The 14,143-nt window shown below is 41.0% G+C and overlaps 1 protein-coding gene across 1 annotated transcript in view; it reads left to right on the top strand.

The window, feature by feature from the left end:
- XPO4 (exportin 4) overlaps positions 1–14,143 on the top strand; it is a 69,640-nt gene that overhangs the window by 35,528 nt on the left and 19,969 nt on the right. The window contains exons 8-12 of the mRNA XM_056858715.1: positions 2,990–3,147; positions 3,350–3,524; positions 8,478–8,654; positions 12,658–12,800; positions 12,926–13,071. Of these exons, the coding sequence (XP_056714693.1) occupies positions 2,990–3,147; positions 3,350–3,524; positions 8,478–8,654; positions 12,658–12,800; positions 12,926–13,071 (799 nt within the window). The remainder of the gene's footprint in view (positions 1–2,989; positions 3,148–3,349; positions 3,525–8,477; positions 8,655–12,657; positions 12,801–12,925; positions 13,072–14,143) is intronic.

Raw genomic sequence — 14,143 nt, 5'->3', positions numbered from 1 at the left:
GGAGCTGGGCCAGCTACTGAACTCTGCTGGTATTGATGCTTTTGAAATGTCTCCCAGCTGGTTATGAAAAGGAGACTAACCTCTTCTTGCTGTCCAGGAAAGCCCAATACTTAATGCAACTTAAAATACTAAATTTTGCTCCTAATAGAGCAATTGTCTCCATTGATAATGCTTGCATATTAAAAGCAATTACCTTATTTTTCGCTCCATAGGACGCACCTTTCCATAAGACGTACCTAGTTTTTAGAGGAGTAGAACAAGAAAAAATCTTTTTTTCCTCCTCTAAAAACTTGTCTTATGGAACGAATGCTGGCTGGGCGCGTGCGCGTCGGGATGGCGCGAGCCGGCGTTCCCCTCCCCAACGGCCAGCTGGGAGGCGGGCGGGGCGCACAGAGCCGGTTGGGACAGCGTGAGCCGGCTTTCCCCGCCCCGACAGCCAGCTGGGAGGCAGGCGGGGCCGCACAGAGCCGGCTGGGCGCGTGCGCCGGCTCGCTCTGCGCGGCCCCGCCCTCCTCCCAGCTGGCTGTCGGGGCGGGGAACGCTGGCTTGCACCGTCCCGACACGCACGCGCCCAGCCGGCATTTGCTCCATAAGACGCACGGACATTTCCCCTCACTTTTGAGGAGGAAAAAAGTGCTTCTTATGGAGCGAAAAATACGGTATGTGTATGCTGTTTCATCTGACAGATGCATGCATGTCTCTATGTGCCTCTCACGTGATAAATGTGCATGCAGCTTTTCTGCGTGGAAGTGAGAAATCATGTAAAAATACATGACATTGTATATGAAGCAGCCGTCAGTGCTTTTTGAATTGAACTCCTTGTCTCCCAATCTCATGTGTGTTAAATCAAATGAGGCTTGACCCAAGTAAGTGGTCACAGGACTGCAGCGTTAGTTGAAAAGTCTGTGCAAGTTAGAGGGGAAGTTCTGTGCTTTTTAACATTAAATTACTGACTAGGAAAATCTATGAAGAAACCAGTTTAGGTTTATCTCCCAAAATAGAATTCTGTGTTGTTGGAATTTGAGGGTATTGCTTTCAAAGGCAAGAAGTGTATTTAAAACTGTGTCTAGATGATGAATAGCATGTTAGAGTAAACCTTTTGTATACCATATTAATTCTCCCAACAACTTTAGCTGTTGTTGTGTACATAGTAACTTGCAAGTTTTTTTATCTTGCTCAAGCATTTTCAAAAAGGTGAAAAACTTGCTGGCAGACCACTTAACAGCTGCGGTCAATGTGAACAGCTGTCTAGACAACCCAGACAGTTGCTACTGTCAGCTGAGGACCTCCTCAAGCAAATAGCTGTTGAGTTTACAGGTTAAGCCTTTTCTAACATTAATTTTGTTTTTATTAAAGCCTCTAGGTTAAAACTTTTTTTAGAATTTGGCACTTTGCTTTTAAACATTCAGCACTGGGTATCAAAAGCGCACTGGATTTAGATTCACATTTGGATATCAAATCTATACTAATCATGACTAATACCTCTGTGAGTTTTTCTATTATCCAAGGGTTGCCTAAACAACAGACTCTCAGCTGTGTTAATTTATTCCTAACTTGTAATTTACCTGCAACATTTGTGACTCAGTTTGAGGAGTTCATGCTTTGATTAATCATTATCAAGAACACAACTGACCATTAAGAATCTAGTTTATCTTTCAGAAAATCTAGTATTCTATTCCCCTTTTAACTTTCTAGAAGCTTAATGTTTACTCTTTCCAAGAGGACTACTTTGTTTAATGTAAACATGCCAATTAAAAATGAAAATCTAAAAAGAATGTCCATTTTTTGTTTTAAATGCTGCTACTATTTGGTTTTATGTTGTTTACTTGAATAATTGAAACACAAATTGGTCTAATAATGACTGAAGTAAGTTTGTTACAACAAATAAGAGTTGTATGTGCCAGCGGATGTATGTGCCACCATCTGCCAGCAGATGGAGCATGAATCTTTGCCACTTTCCTGTCCCTCCAGTAATCCCTTTTCACCCCCAGGAAGTCAATTCCTGGAGTCACTGGTCCCTCCAGGAACAAATAGCCATGTGAATGGGGGGGGGGGGGGCTGCAATGAGGAAGGGGATGAAAGTTGCCTTCCTCCCTCTTTTGTTAGTGGAGCTGCGTTTGCAGAAGAGAAGGGGGTCCATTTTCCCATTTCCCCCTTCCTTACCACTACCCTACTCCATTGTTTGGTGGTTTGTCCATGTGGGTACCATAACTCTGGGAACTAACTTTCCAAGGAACTTCTATGGGAAGGAAAATGTAGCAAAAATCCACACCCACCAGTCCTGCATCGAACCCTATACCTTCACGTCAAATTCAAGATGGTCTACTTTGCATCTATGTAAGAATAAGTTTTCTTCCACTGAAAACCCTTGGCGTCCATATGTTGCCTCTAACATTCAGTCACATGTGAACGTTGGTTAATTGAGATGCTTTATTTTGACAAAGGCAAGCTAGTACCTTAGAGTGACAGTCCTGTTCATTGACTGTTAAGTTATTTCAGAAGCAGCAGAAGGATTTTGCTACGAGCTGTATTTGCTTTCTTGAGGGTTCACTGTTTACCTCTGCTAAAGAAGCATCTATATAATCTTGATTGAACTTGTCGACTAACTTTAGCAAGACGCTGTAGCCCAGGCATAGTTAGCATAATACAGATGGCTGTCATTATTGCTGTTTTTAGAAGTAGCAGCGTGTCTGACTGGCTGGCATCTGTTTCTCTCTTTAAGACTCAACATGCATAGACAGTTCAACATGTAGGTAGGTCCCAGCTAGCTTTGACTAATTAAATGTGACTTGTGAAGATTGCCTATCGAGAGCGCAGCTTTAAAGACTTAAATAATGGGCAATATTTAGTCTTAATTCAATTTGATATCGAGAGAAACTAGATAAAGCTTTTTGTGTGTGTGCTCCTTAGGATTGCAAGCCATGTGACTGGTAAAAGAACGTCTTATTTTTCCCCTCGATGTGGTGTTAACCCTCTCGCTTCCTAAAAGGTGCATCGAAAAATTAGAGAAGACACAGATATGGCACAAGACTCATTGCAGTGCTTAGCTCAGCTCGCCTCTCTTCATGGGCCAGTATTTCCCGACGAGAGTTCACAAGTCGATTACTTGGCTCACTTCATTGAGGGATTGCTCAACACAATCAATGGGTACGTAATATCTTTGCTTACTAGAATTTAGGTTTGTAGTGGGAGGGAGGGAAGGACTTGCTTTCTCATCGTTGCTGTCTGTAGTTTGAACTGTGACACAGATCTACTTAGAGGTATCTTTCCGAAGATACCGTAGTAGGCTCGATTTTGAACAGAATGATTGACTTAACACACGTGCACACACACAAATGTCTTTTTGCAGAATTGAAATAGAGGACTCCGAAGCAGTGGGAATATCCAGTATAATCAGCAACTTGATCACTGTATTTCCTCGCAATATATTGACAGCCATTCCAAATGAACTGTTTTCTTCCTTCGTCAACTGCCTAACACACCTCACTTGCTCTTTTGGAAGGAGTGCCGCTTTGGAAGAAGTGGTAAGCACCAACTTTGAACTTCAAATGTCTTATTTCAGAATGCTGATATTAATTCCTATATTTTAATTTTTATTTTTGCTGTGTCTAACTTAATATATATTTGGTCTTCTAAAGGCTAGCTAGTTAAATTAATTGTGTCTGTGTGTTCTTGTGCTATGTGCAAGGGGAGAAAAGCTTCTCTTAAGGACAGCTGATGACATGCATCGGGTTAGAATTTAGTGCCAATTAAAATTTGCATGTATTTTAAACTCTGTTTTAATCACTGCCATCATTCTGTGTATATAGTAGCCTTTCAATATTGCTTAAGAATGCAGCAGAGGCTTTTTTAGATTTTTAATGTGGGAAACCGGAAATAACTTGGCAACAAAACTGAAATATACTGTTTTGGTCATATTGAACTGATGCAGGAAGTTTATTCAGCTTTTGGAATGCTGTAGTCCCCGAACAATTTTAGTTTGTGTTTAAAATATTCCTTTAATGAGCTTTCTAGAAACGATAGTACTTTTATGGACTTCAGTATGCCCAAGAGGCTTGTATCATACAGTTTTATTACTATTATGCTCCCCTGAAGAACCAATAACATTAGCTAAAAGAAATGGTCAGTAAATGCTAGGTGAATGCACTTCAGGAGTTGGACCCAAAGGTGTGCAGGGGGGGTGGGGATCTGCGACTTTCTGCAGATTTCCCTTTTCGGCTGCAGCCACGGCTGTCAGAAACAGTTTTTCAGACAGAGGCAAGAAAGATCTATTACCAGAGCATGCTTCACTTGCTGTAGTTTGGATCTGTCTCCAAATTTTCTTCCATACATAGCAATTTTCTTGTGTGAAGGCCCTGCGCATATTATAGGCATTGGCCTGTGTCTCTGCAGCATGAACCCAGGCAATTAGTAAGCCTGATTTTTACTGAAAGGCCCAGGAGGAAAAGAAATCTGTATTGTAGACTCCACTATATGAAGCAGGGAGGATTTCTCTTCACATTGCCCTCTTTCTGCTCCAAGTCAATTGTTCCTGTTTACTTCCTCCTACAGTTTTACGCTCTTTATTTCTCACCCCCTTGACTATTTTTATTGCCCAGTTAGTGGTGTCTGAAGGGGATTTACCACTTCTGGTTTTGATTTCTTAATAGTTTGTGCACAAGACTAATCTACATAGCCTGAGTAATTCTAATCATAGCGCTCACAGAATTGGCTTCGGTGGTTACAAAAGTTAACTAGGAGGGGGTAAGAATGTGGCTCTGCAAGCAACAGCTCGCAGAGTGAAAATAATTATGGCAGGAGTGAAAGATGCTATCAACAGCTGTATGTCTTTAGCTGGTACCAAGGGACTAAATAGCAAAAGGTGTCTCCTGATTAGGGCTTAGTGTGTGATCTGAAAGTGTGTCTTGAGAGTGTGTCTCTGAGGCTGAACATATCTAGACCAGCTGCTGGAGAGGAAGCAGCATGAGCACTCCAAGTACATGGATACATGATGTAGTATACAACCATAAGAAGCGAGTTAATAAGTAACTATACCCTCTTACATCAGTGCATGGTGTAATGGTTAAGAGTAGTCGTTTGGAGTGGTGGACTCTGATCTGGAGAACCGGGTTTGATTCCCTGCTCCTCCACATGAGTGGCAGAGACTAATCTGGTGAACTGGATTTGTTTCCCCGCTCCTCTACATGAAGCTAGCTGGGTGACCTTGGGCTAGTCACATTCTCTCAGCCCCACCTACATCACAAGGTGTCTGTTGTGGGGAGGAGAAGGTGATTGTAAGCCGGTTTTAGTCTCAGTTAAGTGGTAGAGGAAGTCGGCATATAAAAACCAATTCTTCTTCTTTGTTGCTGGGGCAGAAGGTAGTCTAGGCTCATCTCTTTGCTTGAGAAACCTGATGGACCCCTTGTATCAACTCTTTCTAAAGCCTTTCAAAGCCATTTTGTCGACGCAGACCGAATGGCAACTAAGAAGAATAAAGTGTTGGCTTCCACATCATTGTGGGCGCAGTGCCACATTTAATTTTCCTGGTTGTGGATTTTATTTTACATTGTTGGCACAGATGGCTCCATCTCAGACACCATATGAGTGTCTGATTTCCTGCAGAGGATTGTGCACTGGCAGTTCTTCGTGCTTTGTAGGTTCATATTGGTACGGCATGTCCTTGTGTCTGAAGAATCTTTAAGCGTGTGTTTTAATTTAAATGATGAGGGAGGGATGCAACAGGGTTATTGACCAAGTGCCTGCAGAACCATTCTGATGGCAGTTAACGGACTGGAAACAGGCGCTTGTCTTTTCAGGAAGGTTGGTTCATGATTTGCCTTCGCATTAAACTCTAGCAGATCAGTTTCCACAGTTTAACCATATTTAAAATAGTAAATATCTCATAGCATTACAAAAACAATCAGGGTTTTTGTGTTACCAGGGTGGTTTATAAACAAATAATCCCTACGTTCACTTTTCAAAACACATTTTTCCTTTCGGAGTTGGTCTTCCATTTGTATTTACAAGACCATCCCAATCAAATGGAATGATAAATCTGTTCGTATTGCAGAAAAGGAAGAGGGTGGGGGAGAATTCAAGCATTTGATTAAGATTCCTTTATTCCCATTGTCATTGACAAGCTCTCGTGAAACTGTGTTCCAGGTGGTCCTCTAGCCAGGCAAGGTGCCAGCAGCACATAGGACCCTGAGTTTTCCCTGTAATAGCATAAAATTTGGTGGGCGTGGTCTCTTTTCTGTGGCCCTGAGCTTTGCAGAAGGATTATGCAAGATTTGTATTGCTTCAGCCTTTTCTAATGCTTCACACCGCGTGGGACCGCCTCCACACATCCCCAAGTCCTTCGTTACATCCAGAGGGTTTGGGGAAGGGAAGGAGTTGTGTGAGGGTGAGTCAGGCATAAATATCTAGTTAATTTTCCCCCTTCCAGTTTACTGAATGGAGCCAAAAAGTGCAGACCATCATCACCTGAAGACATATATCTTGAACTATTAAATTAAAAAAAATTCAACCTCTGAAACTTTTCTGTGATATAGGAGGGTAGTCGTGTTGGCCTGCAGTAGAAGAGCTAGGTTTGAGCCCAGTAGCACCTTAAAGACCATGGGATGGTTTCTGAGTTTAGGCTATCGAAAGCTTATACCATAAAAATCTTGTTGGTCTCTAAGGTGATATTGGGCTTGAATCTAGCTCAGAGGTGTCAAAAACTCATTTGTTACAAGGACCGGATATGACATAAAGGTCATTTGGTTGGGCTGGGCCATGTGTACCAGCCCAGATCGGCCATGTATAGCAGCGCACTTGCCAGCCCAGATCAGGACTGGAGGGTTGGCTCATGGCCAGATAACAGCACTCAAAGGGCCGAATCCAGCCCACGGGCCTGATCTTTAACACCCTTGATCTAGCTCTTTTACTGTGGCTTTAGGGGAAGCTACATAGGGTTGGGTTTTTCTTCTTCAAATCTATAGATCATCTGTCTAATTATGAGGAAGGTGAAGCTACATAGGGTTGGGTTTTTCTTCTTCAAATCTATAGATCATCTGTCTAATTATGAGGAAGGTGAAGAAACAGCTAGGAGTGTAAAAGTGGTCTTTGGTCAGAAAAAAACCACTACACAATTGCTAAGCAAGAAGAATGGGATGGTCTGTGGTTCAAACACAGAACAAGCAGTGTATAAGGAATATGAAGATTGGAAATAGGAAAACGTTATATTTCAATGGTTCTTGTAGGTTATCCGGGCTGTGTGACCGTGGTCTTGGTATTTTCTTTCCTGACGTTTCGCCAGCAGCTGGCAGGCATCTTCAGAGGAGTAACACTGAAGGACAGTGCCACAGCTGCTGGCAAAACGTCAGGAAAGAAAATACCAAGACCACGGTTACACAGCCCGGATAACCTACAAGAACCAATGAACTCTGACTGTGAAAGCCTTCGACAATAGTTATATTTCAACTTTATTTGAAGAGTGGTTGTATTTCTTTAAAAGCTTTATAGACGAGCAAAAGTATTTCAGGTAACTTTAAAGACTATGAAATCTAAAATTCTATTTCAAGTTGTAATATTTAGTAGGCTTGTTGACTTAACAGGATGTGATTCAAAGGCAAATGGTAACTCCTGTTCATATGTTAGCAAAACTAGGTATAAGCCATATGAAAAGTAAGCAGAAGCCTGCCTGCCCATCTTAAAACATACCTTCCTTATATATATGGGACACAATCTGTAACGAAAGCGTATGTTCACAAAGACCAACGTGTATAGGTCTAATAACTCTTGATCCACTTTCCTGTTTGCTGAATAAGGATTGTGTACCATGGGACATATAGGCATCAAACTCAACACATTAAGCATATAAGAAGACCCAAACATTGTGGTGAACTTACACATCTGGGTTGATCAGGTACAATTTAGCTGCCTCACTGCATTTTGGCTTTTTACAGATGTATGAATAAGTTTTACAGATGTATGAATAAGGCTATAATTCCATGTATGTGCGGTGAAATGTATTGTTACACATATTTGCCAATGGTTACAGGGGGAGCCTAGAAGGTGGGATTAGGATTTCATTTTAAGGAAACTTGTAGGAAGATATTGGCTTGTTTACCACTTTTAGTTTTCAGAATCCCATTCGCCTCAATTTAGTTTGCAAATTAAACTGATTTAATGAACGCTCTATGGCTCTGTTAGGACTTTTAGTAGATAAATAGTATTTTATATTCGCAGTGACTCTGTCACATTAATTGAAGAATGTTCTTAATAAAATACATCTACTTCATGCATCAGTGTAAATGTTGCAGTTTTCAAAGATGACAGTCGCTTATTGTCATGAAATGCCAACGATTACCACTGTGGAATAAATTATGTGTGAGTTTTTAAAAATAATTTGATGTATGAATGGAGATACTTTTATCTTTGAATTCTTAATGAGCAAGAAACTGTAATTTGGTGAAACTTGGACAACTTTTTGGTAATATTTTTGCTCTATATCCTAGCTTGACAAAGATGACATGGTATACATGGAGGCGTATGACAAACTGTTGGAGTCTTGGCTTACTTTAGTACAAGATGACAAACATTTCCATAAAGGCTTCTTTACCCAGCATGCTGTTCAGGTTTTTAATTCGTACATCCAGTGCCACTTAGCTGCTCCTGATGGTACAAGGAATTTGGTAAGTTCTTGATGTGATAATGAATTTCTTAGTATTTAGAGTGATTAACGTTTTTTTAATGCAGTATAGTAAACATTATCTTAAGTACTTTATCTGTCTGTATTGGTGTAAATGGTGATAACGCCAGTTTCTTATGGTCAGATAGGAAGCAACTGAGTGTCTGCTTGTCTGATGTCCATACACTCTTGCTTGCCAGTGCAGGGTTCAGAACTTTTCTGTTAAGTTTTTATACTGGGAGTTCTATAACTGGATTCAGATTAGAGCTGAACCACTTGTTTACCTGAAAAGCCTTCAGAACTTGTGAAGGTTTCTTCACAACAAGCTAAGAGGAGATGGAAGACGTGTTGACAGGTAAGGAGGAGCAGCTGGCACAAAGCTTTTTCCTTCTGTATTTCATCTCCAGGTGTCTCCCTCTCTCAGTAAGCAGCTAAAGAAGAATTATTTGCCCTGTTCGGCTACTGCTCTTCAGCCGTAATGGCTCCCAAGACCATTTGCCATAAAACAGTTTGAAACAATGCAAACCAAGTTTTAAAGTAAATCCCCAAACCAGCAGGAAAAAGGCGATAGCAAGACAATCACAATAGAATGGCAGAATAAGCCCCTCCCTCAGATCTTTCTCCTTCAGGCTCTTCCAGTTTTCATGGCCGGTTATGATGGCTTGTGCAGAATTGGGGTAGGCATAAGTATAGCCTGCTGCTTAGTGATCAGTTGTATCTTTTGTTATCCAGTCCAGGAAGAGAACAAGAAAAAATTGATGGTATTTTAAGCACAAAGAAAGGGGTTGTAATTTTTATTTCATTTTCCATTTTTAAAATTTATTTATTGTTTCAATTTAATACCCCGCTCTCCCCCGCCGAGACCGGGCTCAGAGCGGTTTATAGGGGAATAAAACCCCTTTAATCGATAAAACCTTTTAAAACAGCATTTAAAATAGCCCTAAAAGTCTAAAACCATTCCTAAAACTACTTTGGCACCTCTAATTGTAATTGAGGTTGTTTACTTGGCATGGAGCATCTCCTCATTGTTGCTGTTATAAGGAATAACCCTTATTGTTGTTTTGTGAAAGCATGGATGTGATGCTCTTAATAGCCCTAACAAATGGTTATAAGTGTTGATAAAGCAGAATATTTTGTAGAAGAGGCCGTTAAATTTATAACCTAGCAATCTTGGCATAACTTGTTTATATAAGTTAATTCATGGTCTTCTGTAAGATAAGTCATTCATCCATTTAAGAGTCACAGCTGGCATTGCAGAGCCTGGCTTGCTCAATATCAAAGCAGTAGCCGGGATTTTCAAATAGAGAGACACTCTTCAGTAAACAGCTGAGGCTTTGAAGTTTTAAGAGCATTATTTGCCGGTTTGCATAAAGGAAAGAGGGTTTAAAGAGCCCCTTGGGAAGAACACAAGGCAAGGATCCAGTTTCCGCATCCTCTTTGGTGGCAAAAAGATGGTGTCATTTGAGGGTTTTTTTATTATGCATGTCTGTTTTAATTTTAGAGAGAGCTTCTGTATCTTGATGTGGGGGCAGAAAGTTGAACCCCAAAAAGGTTGAAAGCCATAGTAATTTTAGCAAAAACAATCTGAAACATTTGAATCTGATTTTTGAACTAATCTGGTTCATTATTGAAACTGAGCTCCTTCTAATTGACTATGGATTTTCCCTGTGCCAAAAAAACACACACAAAAGCCCTTGCTTTTAGTCTCTGCAACATTATGTGCAGTTGCCACTTGGTGTTCCTAAATGCAATACATTAATGAGACATTGTCTGGAATAGCAAGGGCTGCCTGCAGTATTGTAATGAGAAGAAAATTAATTTAAATGAGCTATAACTGCATTGATGTAAACAATGTACACCTTAACAAACGAGGATTCTGTGAGCAAAACACAGACTTCATTTTAATGTAATTTTCTAGTTTTCTCAGCGACTTCAAGCTAATAATTTTTCATAAACTTGGAGTTTATCTTTGAACAACTGTTGTGTGTAGTAATAAACACTTGGGCAACAGCCTTAACCCATCATCTGTGATTTTCCTCCTGAATTGAGCCAAAAACAGTGGTTTGGAAAACGGAAAATAAGCTGTAGACTCATGCATGTACTCCTTCTTTTCCGTCATAGCTTATCTCTAAATTTCTTGGTTAGTGCTAACCGTAATTGACTGTAATATCTGAATCAGCAAGATCTAGTTAGTGCTTGCCCTACTAACCAGAATCGGAAACTGGGATGAAGAGGGTTTGTGTAGATTGGACATAACGTGCTAAGCAAAGTTAACTGTTTGAATGGTTTAGAAGACTGTCTGAATTGAGCTGGAGAATTCTGACGATATTCTGCAACTGTGGAGGTGTCACTAGGCTTGTAGAGCAACATTTGGCTGCCTGAGTATTTAGGCTTCTACTCATGGAAGTGGTTTTGTTTTGCATAAATTATTACACAGACTAAACACATTAGATAAACATAATTTAGTCAGATCTTTGCCAGAGCATGGCAATGAATATAAAAAAGGCCTTGGTATTTAATCTCATTAAGGCAGGCTTGCACAGTTTCACATAACCCATGGGCCGTGTATGGCAGCATCCAGAAAACTTCCTGTTTTGAGTCCCAACGAAATCCACAGCATTATCAAACACCTGGTAGTCCGCCACATATTGTTGGTGGGGCTGCACTTGGCTTTGTGTGTTGCAAATTGTGTAGGCATACTTACTCCTTGACAGCCATGAAGCTTTCTATATTTTGTGGGTTGTATTTAGCTTTTTGGGATGGAGTGGTGAGTGTTGCACTTTAGCAGCCCATTCCTGAGCCTTTTGGCAGCTGAGGACGACATGGCCAAGGCACCACTACGGCACCTCAAAAGAGGTTCTTCAGCCTCTGAAAGGCTTCAAAAAGCCTCTTTTAATTTTTAAAAAAAGAAACAAATGGGGCATTTCCCCCCATTGTGAACAGTGAGGCCAACGCTGTTCCTGGAGGGGGCGTTCCCAGCCTGGAGGGGCTGTGGAAGCTGACTAACGTCAGCTTTGCCCCCAGGAACACCCAGGGAACGTCCCCCACCATGCCAGCATGTCTATTCTGGAATTTACATCCCGGAGAGACTGTGCTGCCGGGGGAGTGGCGTGCAGCTCCACGGCACTCAGGTGCCGGCATAACTGCCCCCACCACCAGCGGAATAAGAGGCACTTACGCTGGTGGCAGGGTCATGACGCCTCTTAAGCCCAATCAGCCCTGAAGCTCAGGAATGAGCTCTTAAATGGAGAATTCATCTTCTTCTGGGATACAATATGGAAGGCTTTTACTATTTTCCAGATGGCTAACTGAGAACTGGGAAAAGGCATAACAAGTCCAACCAATCTGGCAAGCAGTATGGCTCAATAAGGAGGGGTTGTGGCTTACTGATAAAAAAAAAACATATACTTTGCATGCAGAAGGACCCAGGTTCAGTCCTTGATCTCTAATTAAAGGTAGCAGGTGTAGGAACTGGATGAGAGCCAATCCCAATAGATGTATACCTAGAAGTCTCTGTTGCTGGAAGAGTGCAGTTTATTTGGAATGAAAACAGACCATACTAAGCTAGATGGACTAATGGTATCACACGCACTGTGGGGAGCTGCATATATTTAATGCAAGTCTGTAGCTGAACTGGAATCCACCAGTCCAAGATGAGTGAAGTAATGCACTTTCCACGACAGTTAATCATGTTGCTTACATGTATTACATGTATTATTATTATTATTATTATTATTATTATTATTATTATTATTATTATTATTATTATTATTATTATTATTATTACATGTATTATTGAAGTCAAAGCAATTAATAGGCAGTCAATGAAGGGGACTGTGTCTCTGTTGGAAATGAATATTTTCTCCCCTCAACTCTTTTTTCAAGAGTTCCTTTTGGAAATTTTACTGCACATATGATTGTCAGCTTATTTGATTTCTTCAAAGCAGGAATGCTATCTAATTATTTTTTTTACAACATAATGTAATTTACCTTCTTTTAAATGTCAGACTGCCAATGGCGTAGCCTTTAGAGAAGAAGAAGAAATAAGTGAGCTACAGGAAGATGACAGAGACCAGTTCTCTGACCAGCTGGCCAGCGTAGGCATGTTAGGAAGAATTGCTGCCGAACACTGTATACCTCTTCTTACAAGGTATAAGCTGCTTTCTTTACCAAGGGGTACTATAGTTCAGAATCATCTCTACAGGGTGTTGTTGGGGTTTTTTTTTTGGCAGGTTAATTTGATTACTATCAAGTTTGCTTTCTGTTTCTCCTCAGCTTATTAGAAGACAGAGTGACAAGGCTTCATGGGCAGTTACAAAGGCATCAGCAGCAGTTAATTTCCTCACCAGGATCAGGCTCTGTGGATAATAAAGTGCTTGATGATCTGTATGAGGATATTCATTGGCTTATTCTAGTCACAGGTGAGTGATAAACTTTCATAAACACACAGGTTGATGTCTTTCCATTGCAAATGGACTTTTCCTTTGCAAAACTTGTTAGCTTAACTGATGGTATACTGATGGAACCTCCGTAGTGAGACTTCAAAAAGCTGGATATGCACCTTGCGTACACATGGACGTGGCTTTCCATAATACTCAAGTGCAATACCTGATGTTGTATCGGGCTTTTGGTAGAGGAGAGCAGTTTACTTTAGGATGAAGACCTCCTACTGTTGTAGGTAAACTTGGAATTTCCTTCAAACAGGAAGTGGAGAAGAATCCACCAAGTCAACTACTCAGGTCCTATCTAGCAGCTGAGTGGGGTTTTTTCATGGGCCATAGTGCAATAGCAACACCAAGTAAGCTCTCAATCTCCTGCCTCTAATTTTTCCCATGCGACAACTCTTGATCTCAAGGAAATCATAGCAAGGAGTATGTTTATCCCTAAATATTGGAAGTAACCTGAAAACTGCCAGTCAGAATGGTGGTCACAGCATAGGGAACTGTACTGCTCAGCCTGAAGGCCTCTGAAACAGCAGATCTAAGCACTGAAAGTACGACAGTAGCACTGGTGATGTTGGTCTCCCATGCACTAACTGGGGCTGGCAACTTCAATGGTCATTCTTAAAACCTGCCGGGAGTTGGTTCCCCACCAGTGTCAAAGAAAGTTTGCTAATATGGATAGAGATGCTCTTTACTCTGATATAGCCTACCAGGTGGTTTAACAAAGTGAATCCTAGTAGCCAGAGCCAGCTTGAAAAAGAAGGAAGGGCAAAAACTGCAAATATAATGTCACTGAAGGAGTCGGAGCTTATCCAGCAGCGGTAGTGGTTCCCACGCTCGTCAACAAAATGATCCAGCTTAATCAACAACAGAGGAGACATTCGCAATTTCATGCAAAACAGCTGAGGTATTCTTCATGGCCAAAGAGGGTTTTTTTGTTCTTTCCTAAAATCTTCCTCTAGTTCATGCTGAGGTTAAGCCCTTTCCTCCTGGATTTACGTAATGCTGTCTTGTACTGTGTCAGACCAGTGGTCATTGTAGCTTAGTATTG

This window comes from Euleptes europaea, chromosome 12 (genome assembly GCF_029931775.1).
Source record: "Euleptes europaea isolate rEulEur1 chromosome 12, rEulEur1.hap1, whole genome shotgun sequence".
Taxonomy (NCBI): domain Eukaryota; kingdom Metazoa; phylum Chordata; class Lepidosauria; order Squamata; family Sphaerodactylidae; genus Euleptes; species Euleptes europaea.
Note: the sequence above shows the minus strand (reverse complement) of the source record. Positions and strands in the feature narration are given on the sequence as shown.